Here is a 15,023-nt window from a genome sequence, read left to right as displayed (position 1 = left end):
TCTTAAGGTCTTAACACCAAATTAAATAGGACAATATAATTTTGTCCTTGTATTTTGTTATAATATATATAGTATCATTTTTACATATTTAGAAATACGTAGTTTTGTTTGTCGCTATTTTTTATTATCTTTTTTTCTTTTTAGAAAAACAATTGAAATATTATAAATTTAATGGAAGTTTGTCAACGTAAATAAATTGCTCTATGGAACGCGGTGCTTCCTCCATCCATAGAATATCATCTAAAGAATTAAAAGCTAGCCTAGATAGCTCATGAGCCACCCTATTTGTAGCTCTACCAATGTGGGTACATCTAAAATTGCCAAATTTTTAGCTAACAGATCAGTATTTAATACCCTTCTTCTAAAGTCAGAAGTAGGGAATTGATATGTGTTATTTTTATAGTATTTTTAATATAGTTGTTATTTGGATTTTTAGTATTTTCAATTACTTTAATTAGTTTTTATTTAGTTTTATTTATGTTTTTGTTCAAAGCTTCTTTAAATCATATTTCAGTTGATCTTGAGGAATTTTGTAAGATTTTTTATAGAAAAGCGGCCAAAAATATAGAAAAGACTGTACCCAAACCGTGCCAGATAGCACGCCCGTGCTGAAGACCAGATTTTTCATTGGGCCGAGAATGTCAATTCCAACCCATACTGCTTGTATGGACCAGCATGAGATGCTTTTCTGATGTACCAACCAAGTTTAAATCCTATTTAGACGCTGAGAGAGTCCTAATTGGAAAGAAATATAAAACCGAAATAGTTTCATATCTCTAAAAGATTTCTTACTCAATAAAAATTCACTTTCTTAAACGAACACGAAGATATTCTAGAAAGTCTATATAAATAGAGAGACTAGCCATAGTCAAAAGAAGGAGCCTTTCATTCTATATTATATCTCTTGTTCTATTATTTTCTACATAGTTCTCTCTCTCTCCAAGATTTCAAGCATTCAAGTTGGCGTCCAGATTCAAGCAAGTTGTTCAAGCCTATCGTTGACTATTTTTTATTTCTAAACTCTCTTTTTGTTTATTATTTTTTATGGGATTATTTACAAGTTTAATTGAGTTTTATTTAATTACTATGTTGAACTAAAACTCTCATACTAGAGATTTGATACAGTTTAATTTTGATTCCAATTTATAATATTAGATTTGCTTTTTCTTATTCATGATATAATTTATTATTGAACTTAGTGCTTCCAGGCATAGTTTCTCCCCTGGATTGATTTATTTCATTAATCACTATCGGGAGAAGAGTTTTTGATACGAATAGGGTAATAAATTACATGAGAATAATAACTTGATGCGGAAGCTATATGGTTTGACTCATGGGGAGTTTTCATAAGTTAATGACCTTAGGTTATGAATTCATAAACAAACCATAAAACTTAATGATTTAATTCATGTTTGATTGCGCTATTAGAAGATAGGTAATTAGACCGGGTTAAAATAGCTAACAATACATCGGGAGAGCTTGTTAGTGATTTTAGGATTGTTTCCCCTACTTGAAAAATTAAAATTGATTATCAAACTAATAGAATAAATTAAATAGAATTTAGTGAAGTCAAAATCTCTAGTAGCTTTTCAACCTTGATTTCTTTTAATCAAAATTTGCCTTGCTTGATTTCTTCTTATTCTCTTTTATTTATTAAAGTTAGTTCTTAAATATAATTCCCTAAATTGCCATTTAAATAATAGTAAGTTAACATAATTTTGGTACTTGGTATACAATCCCTATGGAAACGATATTCTTCTCATTCTATATTACTTGTTGCGACTTCGTACACTTGCAAAAATTTCAAAAATTGCTAAGAAGTGATATGCTAGGCCAACAAGAGAGAGTCTGTCTCCAAAATCACTGAGGCCAAACCCATCTCGAGAGCTTTTCAAGGTCCAAAGCTTGCGATATCAGCTTCTGCCTCTTCTGGAACCAAAACCATATTAATAAACCGAGTACCTGAACCCAGAACTTCACCTTTCTCGTCCCGAGCAACAAAACCATAGCCATTGCCCATTGACTCTTTAATCGATGCATCTACATTCAACTTAACCTAGCCATGGGGGGTGGCTTCCATCATTGTTCGGACTTAGTAGCTTGCAGACCAGGTTGAGACAAAAAAAATTTTATTGCAAAATAAATAAATTTTATTAGATATCCAGAAAAAACTTATTAAACTCGAGCAATAATCCCAAGTCAATAGACTCCCTCAATACACCCAATCTACCTAGAAAATGATAAGTGAAAAACTCGATCCATATTACATCTAAACAAAGAAAAAAAGTTACAAAATAAAAGCCTATTCTTGAGATAATTAGCTTGTCAAAAATTTGAGATGCATATAATTGCCATTTGCGAAACCTCGACAATAAACAGTCTCTTATGTTCAAATTTTAACAAATTCTGCGCACACCATATTGCCCATGCTGTCATTAAGAATAGCTCAATCTGCTCTTTTTGGAACTTACTTATAATGGTTGCAAACCATTCCATGAAACTCAAGGCCTGACATTTAGAAGTTGTAAGTCTCACTAGCGAATATTTCCACACTTGCTGGGCTAAAATACAATCCTTCAACGCATGGATAACACTCTCGATACACAAGCCGCAGACCTCCCCAACTACATCAATTAGCAATCCTCGTTGCACCAGTGAATTTGCCGTCGGAAGATGGTTTTTGCAGGCCCTATGGACGAAGTGTTTAACTTTAGGCAGGATATTTTGCTGCCACAGTTGTTTCCATGCAGTACTAACCGGAACAAAAGAAGAAGCGTATGATCGTGAAAGGCTATCTTCATGTAACAGTCTATAGCCACTCTGAACTATGTACTTACCATGCTTCGAAAGAGGTCAAATCCTGACATCCGAATTGCGCCTTAAACTGAGAGGAATAAATAGGATTTTCCTCATTTCTTCTAGAGCAAAGATAGCCGAAATCAAATCCTAAACGAACATGAGCCAAACACAAAGCCAAACACAAAGAAAACCCTAAAACTCAAAAACAAAGAAGCTGCCGTTCTAAATCAAAGAAAACCCTAAAACCCAAACACAATATTTTCTATTTATAATAAACCCACATACCATACCCATTTTTACTTAACCCAAACCCATATAATAAACCCAACTAACCCATTAACCCATATAACAAACCCATTTTACAGCTGTACTTCTATTACATGAGGAAATGTACAATACAGTAGGCCCTAGAATTAGAATATACTACGCACTTGTAAATATAAATAGAACACAGTGTACAGCTTTCTGTGAGAGAAGAAATATACAAATTCTTCATCTATTTTTTGCGTTTCTGCTTTTCTGTTCATGGTATCAGAGCCTGATCTGGTATCTGAAATTCTAAAGCTTCATTCAAGCTTTTTCTTCTGAAATCAATGGCAGACAATACTAATCAAAACAATGAAAACACAAATATTGAATCAGAAACTTATAAAGTTTCTGCATCTGAAAACTCAGCTTTAAACCTCATTAATATCTCCTTGAATGGCCAGAATTGCTTGTCATGGAGCAGATCTATGACCATAGCCTTAAAGGCCAGAGACAAGTATGAATTTGTCACTGGTGAAGAACAAGAACCTGTAGTAGCTGGATCTCCATTGAGAAAGAGATGGTAGAGAATCGACAATCTGGTAACATCTTGGATCTTAAACTCTATTTCTAAAGATTTAGTTGAAGCATTTTTGTATTATCAAACTTCCAAGGATCTTTGGAATGAACTGTCCACCAGGTATGGTGAATCTAATGGACCTATGATTTACCAAATAAAAAAAGATATTTCAGTAACTGTACAAGGCAACCAAACACTAGCTAATTACTACACAAAACTTAAAAAACTCTGGGATGAGTTGGCTTGTTTAAGGCCCATTCCCAAATGCATCTGTGGAATTGCAGAAGGATGTACCTGTGGTGTTATGAGAGCAGTTTCAGATCTAGATGGAGAGGAAAAACTCATGCAATTCCTCTTAGGACTGAATGATACATATGACAATGTTAAAAATCAAATCCTGCTTATGGATCCATTTCCAAGTATGAGTAAGGCTTATTCAATGGTGCTGAGTGTTGAAAAACAGAGGGAGGTGAATACTGCAATCTATGATTCAAGTGAGAATAGCAGTGCAACGTATGTGCAAAAATCAAACTACAACAACAAAAATATAAGCCATAATTCCAGATCTAAAGTTGACAAGCATTGTGATCACTGCAATGGGACTGGTCACACTAGAGAAACTTGTTTTAAACTAACTGGTTATCCAGATTGGTTTACTGAACTCAAAAAGAAGAAGAAAATTCAAGCACATTATGGACAAGCAGGTGATGCACAGTTGAATGTTAACTCAGGAGGCAATGAGAATGATGTATCCAGAATGGTGAGAATGGAGATCCAGCGTGCATTCAAAGATAAAATGCAGTATGATGATAAGGCAAGAGATACACCTACAGCCAATGCAGTCAGTTTTGTAGGTATTGTCTCTCATTTTCATTATAATGTGCATGATAAATGTGAATTAGTTCCATGGATTATTGACACTGGTGCAACTGATCATATGACATACATGCATCATCTATTTCATACACTAACCAAATTACCCAAACCTAGAACAGTAACCCTACCTGATAACTCCACCAAAACTATAACACATGTTGGCAAGATCATAATACATGACAGACTGGTATTAAAGGATGTGTTATATATACCAACATTCAAATGCAATTTATTATCTGCATCAGCCCTTGCAAAAGACAATGGACTATCAGTGAAAACACTACCTGACCACTGTTTATTACAGGATTTGCAGACTGATGAAGTAGTAGCTATTGGCAAGTTGAATGGAGGCTTGTATTTTCTTGATAAGAAGTGTTTTGTGCCTATTACTACTACTAAAGCTCTACTTACTTGTACTACACATGATGATCATTTGAGACTATTATGGCATCTTAGATTGGGTCATATCTCTATGGCTAGACAAAATCATGTAATAAATTTTAATACAAGTAGTGGTACTCTTGACTGTAATGTTTGCCTCCTTGCAAAACAACAAAGATTACCATTTTATCCAAGTTGTAATATTGCTAAAGGCATATTTGATTTAGTACACATTGACCTATGGGGACCTTATCCTATTACTTCTTTAACTGGTGCCAGATATATGCTTACTATTATGGATGACTATAGCAGATACACATGGGCCTACATGCTACCAAACAAACAACAAGTCCACTCAATCCTTGACCACTTTACCAACCTAATAGACACCTAATTTCACACCAAAATCAAAACAATAAGGACTGATAATGGCACTGAGTTTGTGAATAATGTAGTGAAGACATTATTTCTTTCTAAAGGAATTACACATCAACTATCTTGTCCTTATTCCCCACAGCAAAATGGGAGAGTGGAGAGAAAACACAAAGAAATATTGAATATTGGGAGAGCCCTACTTTTTCAGGCTAAATTTCCTAAATTTTTTGGTCTGAAGTTCTCCTATCTGTTGTTTACCTGACCAATAGAGTGCCTTCTGCACTTTTAGAATGGTTAAGCCCTTTTGAAAAACTACATCAAACACAACCAGACCTGACACACTTGAAAGTTATTGGCTGCCTGTGTTTTGCAATCAATACTAAACCACATAAAGACAAGTTTGACCCTAGAGCTAAACCATGTGTATTGTCGGGTTATGGGGCTCAACAGAAGGGTTACAAGATCTATGACATGCACACTAAGCAGATTTTTTACTCAAGGGATGTTATGTTCAAGGAAATAGTTTACCCCTTCCATCACAACACCCCTCTTGAGTCTTGTACATTTAATATACCAACATGTTTAGAAGACAATGACCCACCAATCCCTGAACATACAATCCCACCTACACATATGCCTAACCCAGACCAAATAGACCAACAGACTACACCTACAACTGACCCAGAAAACCAACAAACCATCCAGATAGACCCTAATCAGACATTACATACAGACCAACCAGTTACACCACTTAGGAGAAGTACAAGAAATTCCAGACCACCAGCTTGGATGATAGATTATGTAACCAATTGTGCAAATTCCAATCACAAACCTTTTTCACACAATTCACCCTATTCACATGCATATGTTTCTTTTGCATCTAATGTCAACAAAATTCATGAGCCAATATCATATCATCATGCTATTTCTAATGAAAATTGGGTGCAAGCAATGCAAACTGAATTGCAGGCTTTGGAAGACAATGGTACATGGGTCTTAACTGAGTTGCCTAAAGGGAAACGAGCCATTGGATGCAAATGGGTCTACAAGGTCAAATACAAACAGGATGGAACTGTAGACAGATATAAAGCTCGCCTGGTTGCTAAAGGGTTCAACCAAAAACTAGGCATTAATTACAATGACAGTTTTTCTCCTGTCACTAAAATGGTGACTGTGAGAATTTTATTTGCCCTAGTTGCTAAATATCAATGGAATCTTCACCAACTCGATATTAACAATGCCTATCTACATGGTTTTCTTGATGAAGACATCTACATGCAACCCCCAGCTAGATATTTTAAAGCTTCTAAAGGCCAAGTATGCAAACTGACTAAATCACTTTACAGACTCAAACAAGCTGGCAGAATGTGGAACCAAGAGTTGACAAATACATTACTCCAGTATGGATTTCAACAATCAACGAATGATCACTACCTATTTACCAAAGGAGAGGACAATGAATTTCTAGCACTTATTGTCTACGTGGATGATATTTTAGTTGTTGGACATGATATTCAACTTATATGCAACATCAAAGAATTTCTCCATTCCAAATTTACTATAAAAGACCTCGGCCATGCAAGATTTTTCTTGGGTATTGACATCCTATGGTCCACTGATGGCATTTACTTATCACAAAGAAAATTCATTCAAGATATGATGTTAGATTCACACATGCAGCACGCCAAACATGCATCCACACCATTAATACAAGGTCAAAAAAATTCATGCAGACATGGGACCATTGCTCACAGAACCAGACTGTTACCGTCGACTAGTGGGGAGACTACTTTACCTGAGCTTTACCAGACCTGACATTACTTACTCAGTTCAACAATTATCTCAAAACATGCACCATCCCTGTCAAGGTCACATGGTCGCCGCTTCTCATGTTCTACGCTACTTAGTCTCCACCATAGATCTGAAATTATTTTTTCCTACCTCTTCTACGCTTGATCTCCAAGCGTACTGTGATGCTGATTGGGGGGCTTGCATCGAGACTCGCCGGTCCCTTACAGGTTACTGTGTTTTTCTGGGTACCTCGCTCATCTCATGGAAAACAAAAAAACAAACAGTGGTTAGTCGTTCCTCTACCGAAGCAGAATACAGATCTATGGCCAATACAGTGTGCGAAATCATTTGGATTGACAAGATACTCACAGATCAACGAGTAAAAGTGCGAAAGCCCATACCTTTATTCTGCGACAACCAAGCGGCACTGCATATCGCCGCCAACCCAGTTTATCACGAGCGCACCAAGCATATTGATATCGACTGCCATCTCACCCGCCATCACATTCAATCTGGTCTTATTGAAACAAAACATCTCCCTTCCGCGTCCCAACTTGCTGATATTTTCACCAAAATGTTACCCATCTCTCACTTTCGTCTCATGACTGTCAAGTTAGGCTTGGTTTCATTACCACAGCTCCAACTTGAGGGGGGCGTGAACGAACATGAGCCAAACACAAAGCCAAACACAAAGAAAACCCTAAAACTCTAAAACAAAGAAGCTGCCGTTCTAAATCAAAGAAAACCCTAAAACCCAAACACAATATTTTCTATTTATACCAAACCCACATACCATACCCATTTTTACTTAACCCAAACCCATATAATAAACCCAACTAACCCATTAACCCATATAACAAACCCATTTTACAGCTGTAATTCTGTTACATGAGGAAATGTACAATACAATAGGCCCTAGAATTAGAATATACTACACACTTGTAAATATAAATAGAACACAGTGTACAGCTTTCTGTGAGAGAAGAAATATACAAATTCTTCATCTATTTTTTGCGTTTTTGCTTTTCTGTTCAAATCCACATTCCATTGTTTAGGATTTTGGAGGATAAGATGACTCATAGTAGCATTCTCATTTGAAATCGTAGGTCGAGAAAGAATTCTATGTTGATTTGTATCTGCAAGCCGTTTATCCTTCTATATCCTAATAGTTGACCCGTCACCTACAATCCATCGACTTTCCTGTTGGATCACTCTATTATGCATATACGATCTCATGACTTCTGTTGTATGATTTTTTCCATCACTATATATATATATATATATATATATATATATATTTGAAGTAGTACATCTCATCCATGTACTATCTCTTTTTATTTGTAGTACATTTCGTTATTTACATTTCTTGATTGATTGAAATTTTATTTTTAGTTATATTTGAAAATTAAAATCGTATATTTAGATCTATAGAATGCTATTTTACAATTGATATATAATAGAAATGCTTAGTTTATGGTTTGGCTTTGTGTTAGAATTCTATGGAGTTTGTGACAATTTCTATGTTGAAGATTATTCATCATAATCTGCATTGATATTAGTTTGGTTTATGAATGGGACTATAAACTAAGTCTAGATAATTGAATTTCATAATTTATTTTGTAATAGATATTATCCTTACATATTAAACTAGATATTTTTTATTGAATTCTTTTTTATATATTATATAATAACATGTTGAATGTTCCAAGCGAATTATGGTATACAAGATTAGAAATAATTACATTAGACCAAAAATAATGCAAGTAGCAGAAATTAGAGGTAAAATAAGAGGACAGATGGTACAATCATATAGACCCCAAAATATGCCCTATTTCATAAATATAATACTTTGAGAGTAAAGGTGCTAAAAAGTAAGGATATGTAAATGGGCGGTTTGATTGCATACCAAATCGAATCGAACTGCAAAAACTGAAAATCGAAAATAGCTTTTTCTTGAAACCGAAGTAAGTTTAAAATTCAAAAAATAAGTGTTTTGTAATAGTTAAGTTTAAAATTCAAAAAATAAGTGTTTTGTAATAATTAAGTTTAAAATTCAAAAAATAAGTATTTTGTAATAACCAATCCAAACACCGAAAAATAATTTCCTCTCCTTTATTATCTATTTCTAAACAAAACGTACAAAATTTCCTAAGGAATATCTTCAAGGATGTTGCCTATAGATATCCAAATCTTTGTTATATCTTGGGAGGATTATTGCTATAACCTCAACAATTAAGTGGGGATAATTAAATCCTTGCCTAATATATCAAAATATTTTGATAACTTGAACTTTGTAAATTTTTGCAATTTCACCCTATCATGATATTTTTGTCAATTTTACCTTAATTCGACTTTCCATAGCAATAATACCTTCATTAGTAATTAAGGACACAATTGCAAATGCAAAAATATTTTTATCTTTTTAAATCATGTGACACTTATAAAATTTTAAAAAAAATCTTGCCTAATATATCAAAATATTTTGGTAATTTGAACTTTGCAAATTTTTTCAATTTCACCCAATTTTGATATTTTTGTCAATTTTACCTTAATTCGACTTTTCGTAGCAATAATACTCTCAATTGTAATTAAGGATAAAATTGCAGATGCAAAATTTTTTTTGTCTTTTGTAAATTATCATGTGACACTTATAAAATTTAAAAAAATTTCCATCGGTCTATCCAATTAATGTTGCATAAATTAAAATTTAATTTTTAAATAAATGTGCTAACTAATAATTTCATAACATAAATTTATATTACTTGCCACAAGCATAGAATAAAAATTAATTTAATAAAAATATGATTTTTTTTAAATTACATATTTTATTTTCATATTATCTATATTTTAAAGATGAAAAATCCTAATGGCTGTAATTTTTTGGATTGATAATATAGTTATATTATTATCCATTTAATAAAAAAATAACTTATTAATTGTTTTAATTGCACATCTGTCAAATACTATACTTATAAATTTATAAGTGTGTCACCTACTAGATTTGATCATAATTTGATATTCAAAAGACATTTAAATCTTACTTTTATTATTAATTTAAAAAAATGATGAAAAGTTTTTTTTTTTATTTGCAAATTGCAATTCCATCCTTAATTGTAGTTGAGAGTTTTATTGCTGCAAAAAGGTCAAAATTAGGATAAAATTGACATAAAGGTCAAAATAAGGTGAAATTGCAAAAGTAAACAAAGTTTGGAATATTCTGATACATTAAACCTTAATAAATCCTTAAAAGAAAGCGATTATTCATGCCTCAAAGCTTTCTTTTAATCACCCACTGCTCTAAAAGAAAATCTCAGCATACAATATTCACTGTTATCAACTAATTATCATTAGAAATACAATAATTAGCAATTAAGCAAAACTTAGAAAACCAAATTCAAAACAAAGTTGAATGTTGTCAAACCATTTTCAGATTCATAATATATGAAACTGAACTTCACATCAGACCCATTTATTTGCTTCTCCAATTACATTTCAGAAACAAAAAGCAACTGATTAATGCTTAAACAGCCACAGGATTGACTAAAAAGGTAGCCAGAATATCCTTCAGAGAAGTGTTGGAGTGGGTATAGCTATCTTCATCCTTGTACACAACATCCATTACACGTACAATGTTCAGAATGCACATTAGAATAGGTTTTGGAATATCAATTTCTTTCATCAGCTCCTCGTTCAGATCTTTCCACATATTAGCAACTATTTTATTCAGCTTTTCGTAAGCTTCCTGCTTTGACACACCATATTGCTTCATACAACATTCAACTGCAGAAGCAACATGTCCCCTTTCTTGCTCAAACTGCATATATATTAAAAATTGCAGAATTTAATAATTCTCTAATTGGACTTCATTAAAATTACTGTACAGGTCCAAGTTCTATCCCTTCCCCCGTTACCTAATAATCACTTATTTCTTACTCTATATGCGCCCTTAATGTGCCTTTATACAGTATTGATTTATGAGTTTCAGTTTGAAGTCTGCTGAAATTGCAGCATTGTAAAATATAATATTGTACTATAGTACTCTCTAAACAAAAGAGAGTATATATATATATATATATATATATATATATATATAGGGTGGATTTCAACGTGAGATCCACCTCATGTGTCTTTAGTCAATATGACTAGGTCTAGATAAAACTATAATTTTCCCCCCAAAAGCATGAATATTTGATATATAAATCACTAGGAAAATGCTTATTTATACTGAATCAAGTATTATCTGGTTAATCTTCCTACTAATGTGAAAAATTGAAACTCCCGTGTTCAGTTACTTTCTCAATTACAAAAGCTTTCATCAATTTAGTGGGTTAAAGAGTAGGCTAATTATGTTATATATATATATATATATATTAAAAAATATATATTTTATTTATATTCAGTTCATAGCCTGCATGTATGCACTAGGCAGAGAGAAATTCTTAGGTAAACTCAATCTATCACCTCAGATGTAAACTCATCCAATAAAATAAAACCATATTAGCAGCTTGTGTTCCACGTCAATAACTCTTAAATCAAGCTAACTAGGTTTTTTATCTCTAACCAAATAGAAAATATGAAAGAATTAACAGGAATAAGCTAGAAAAAGGCAAATTGCTAATGTGACTTTATTTCATTAGATGAGTCTATAGCTACATGGTAGTCTACCTAAAAATTTCTCCCAGACAAGGGTGGAACTAGTGATCTCAAAATTTAACTTTTATCCCCTAAATTTTATATATGTTTTTCAAAATCATAATTAGCCTATTCAATATATTCAAAATCTAGCTTTATTTTTATTTGATTCTTTCAATGTTTAAAGTCCAGTTTCGCACAATCACCACACTAAAAAAGTTGACACATCAAATTGTGTCAACTTTAAAGTGGAATATTAAACTCCCCGGGTCAGCTCATTTGTCTCCAAGGGGGAATGGAGATAGTCGGGTTTATCGTAGACTGTAAAAATGGACACGGATCTTGAAAACTCTTGGAAATATCAAGAAGACATATTAAAGTGAACTAGCTATGATAATACTAATTTGATAGAGCTAATTTGGCATACCTCATGGGACATAATGTCATCTATGAGCCTTGCAAGACCTGATGCAGTATATAGAAGTTTAGGTTCAGTGAATAGCCAATCAAATACTTGCTTTGAAGCAACTTCACCCATCGCACAAAATGATAAGGTTATCAATATGGGATAAGTAGAACTAATCACAGCATTAGAAATATATTCTTCAAATGTTGGCACATAATCATTGTTGAACCACCTTGCTTCAATTATGTAGGCTCCAACTTGCTTCTTCATCTGCAATTTCATTGATCCTATTAACATCCATTTAAACCTCATTTGGTAAAATTAAATGCTACAAAATTTTTTCAAATTCATTTGGAATTTCGTGTTTCATATTTAGTTGATATGAACAAAAATATTCATTCTATTGTTCTAAACATTGTGAAATCAAATTTTATAATTTATTATATCAAATACGGACAGCCGTACGTCCATTTCGCGCAAAATCAGATTAGAAATTTCGATTTCAAATCAAAATTAAAAATCAAAGGAGCCAGACAAGAACTAGACCGAGCCAAACCATGTCGAAGATTCTGCTCGACAACAGCTTTTCAGCTAACTTTCAACATTTTAACGAAGTCAAAATTCTATTTCTATTGATTGTAGCTATCAATACCGTAGTTTTTATAATAGTTTTTATAAGTTGAGGGAGTTTTTTATGAAGCATTAAATACTTTAACGTTTAGCATTTAGTATTTAATTAAATTTTTTTGATAATCATACTCCTTATATTTTTTCCTCTGAATTCAACTAATTAAACAACTAACGTAATTTTTTATCATTTTAAGTTAAACAGTTATTTTACTGAATATTTCTAATTTAAACTCTTAAATAAAGAGCTAACAGCTATAAGCTAATAGCTAATCGCTACTAAAACAGCTAATATAGCCGAAGATACCCAAAATCAAAACAAATGCTGGAATTGGACCAAAACCAAAATGATCTAAGTTCTAATATTCTAGGACTGAAACTTACGATTCAGATTAATGATCAAGCAAGGGTTTAATTGTGAGCACTGCAAATTAAACTCAGGAAAAATGTAAAATAAAAATATTTTGTAATCATTTTGTTTGGTAAGAAAAGAAAGTTTTACCGCTTCTTTCGCATAATGAACACAGAAAGACCTTCCTTCCTTGGTTGTTTCTTCCTCTATTTCAGAATAAAAATCTAATAATGCTTGAAAATACACCTTCATGTAATCTGGAAGTTGATCTTTCATGCTAATATCCCAGCTGAAAGTCAAATTACATTGAAAAAAAAAGATTAATTATAGTTCGTAAATCTTGCTTATGAACTAATTAATTAAGGGATGTGTGCTTAATTAACAAATTAACCTTTCAATCACTTTGGTGAAAAGCTCAAGTTCTTCAAATGTGCCATGCACATCATAAATATCATCCATTACAGACAGCATAGCAACGGCTTTAGACAGTACTTTTCTAGCAAAAACGAAGTGTGGCTCAGAAAATGTTCCTAATGCCCAAAACGAACATTCGATCACTCTGTCTCGAGCAAAGGGGAGTTTTGTTGTGAAATCCAAGTCTATCCACCACCTGAGATTCACAAATCAATTAATTTCTTTTCTTGTTATTTCTTTTCCTGTTATTTGAGAAGTTAGTGTATATATAGGCTAAAAATGATAATTCTCATCAAATATCAGGACCATAGTGCATATTAAGACAGATCTGAGTAGTGGTTTGTATTTAATCCTTTAAAATAGCTTACTTTGTGATGCTGCTCATATCCTTCTGATGCAATTTTTGCACTATATTGTAATCCAGTTTAGCCAGCTTCAACAGAGTTTCACTGTGTTCCTCGCTTTGCTTGTAGATAGAGAAGTAATGCCAAGCCTCTTTCCTGGGTAAGCCCCTACGCACAGGCCACCTTAAGGCATGGCTAAGTTGATCAGAAAGAGGAGAACTCAATTGGGTTGCGATAAGGTGAGTTTTAGTGAACTCAAAAGCTTCATCTAGTATGTTTTCTCCTTGTATACTGAGATATGAAGCTTCATATAAGCTTAACAAACCTTGCACATCTTTGATTAGATATTCCTTGAAGTTACCTTCTGAATCCTTGAACTTGTTAAAAACATCTGTCCACCCGCAAAAAGTTGAAACATTATAACCCTCTTCTCATAATGTTATATTTTATTTTCTTTCTTTTGTTTTTTTTAAGGAATGGAAGTAGGGGGACTTACCAGTTGAAACATTAGAACCCTCTTGTCTTAGTAGCCGAAATCGAAGAGCAACAGTATAAAGATCGTCATCATCATTCAGATTTTGATAAGTAGTATAAATTTGTTTTAATGCTTCTTCTATTTGTCCTTCAAAATGGTAAGCAATGCCTAGTCGTTGAATTGCATCGATCAAGTTGAGTTGCTCTGAAGGTTTACCAGCAGCAGAGCTAAGCATTTCCCTCACTTCTTTTTTAAGAACTTCGGCTTCTTCACTCCAAACGCTCTCTATCTGCAGAAAATCTTAAGAAGCAAAAATCATACTGTTTCTAAAGAATCAAACCATTTCATAGAAGTTAATTGGTATTTGAACATTTATTTTGAGAAAGTAAAAATAAAATTGCCAATTGCTTTACATTATTGTCCGATACATGCTTGATGAAGTAGTCACCCCACACGGATGGGTGAAACTCTGCTGTTCGACGAACCTGAGCTCTTTGCGTAGCAGCTTGAAAGGCCATTTTTTATGTTTTGTGTTTTGCAATTGGGAAGAAGCTGAAAAGATAAGTAATAGCCTCGTGAAATGAATTAGTGTTTCAAGGCTTTGACACTATATATAGATAGGGGTGTCAAAATGGGTCTGACACACGAATAAAATTCGCCTAATACGCGAAATAAACATGTTAGAATTGAGGTTAAAAAAGTTCTTGTCATAAGCGCGTCACCCA

At 33.1% G+C, this 15,023-nt stretch overlaps 1 protein-coding gene across 1 annotated transcript; it reads right to left on the bottom strand.

The window, feature by feature from the left end:
- Positions 1–10,568: 10,568 nt before the first annotated feature.
- On the bottom strand, positions 10,569–14,816 carry LOC105640128 (putative terpene synthase 3). The gene is made up of 7 exons (XM_089726277.1): positions 14,712–14,816; positions 14,320–14,587; positions 13,848–14,214; positions 13,457–13,675; positions 13,216–13,354; positions 12,108–12,356; positions 10,569–10,862 (listed from the first exon to the last, which is right to left on the bottom strand). Exons 1-7 carry the CDS (start codon positions 14,814–14,816, stop codon positions 10,569–10,571), a joined length of 1,641 nt encoding a protein of 546 aa, XP_089582403.1.
- Positions 14,817–15,023: the final 207 nt, after the last annotated feature.

Source organism: Jatropha curcas, chromosome 9 (assembly GCF_041381405.1).
Source record: "Jatropha curcas cultivar XTBG-Jc1 chromosome 9, XTBG_Jcur_1.0, whole genome shotgun sequence".
Lineage (NCBI taxonomy): Eukaryota > Viridiplantae > Streptophyta > Magnoliopsida > Malpighiales > Euphorbiaceae > Jatropha > Jatropha curcas.
Note: the sequence above shows the minus strand (reverse complement) of the source record. Positions and strands in the feature narration are given on the sequence as shown.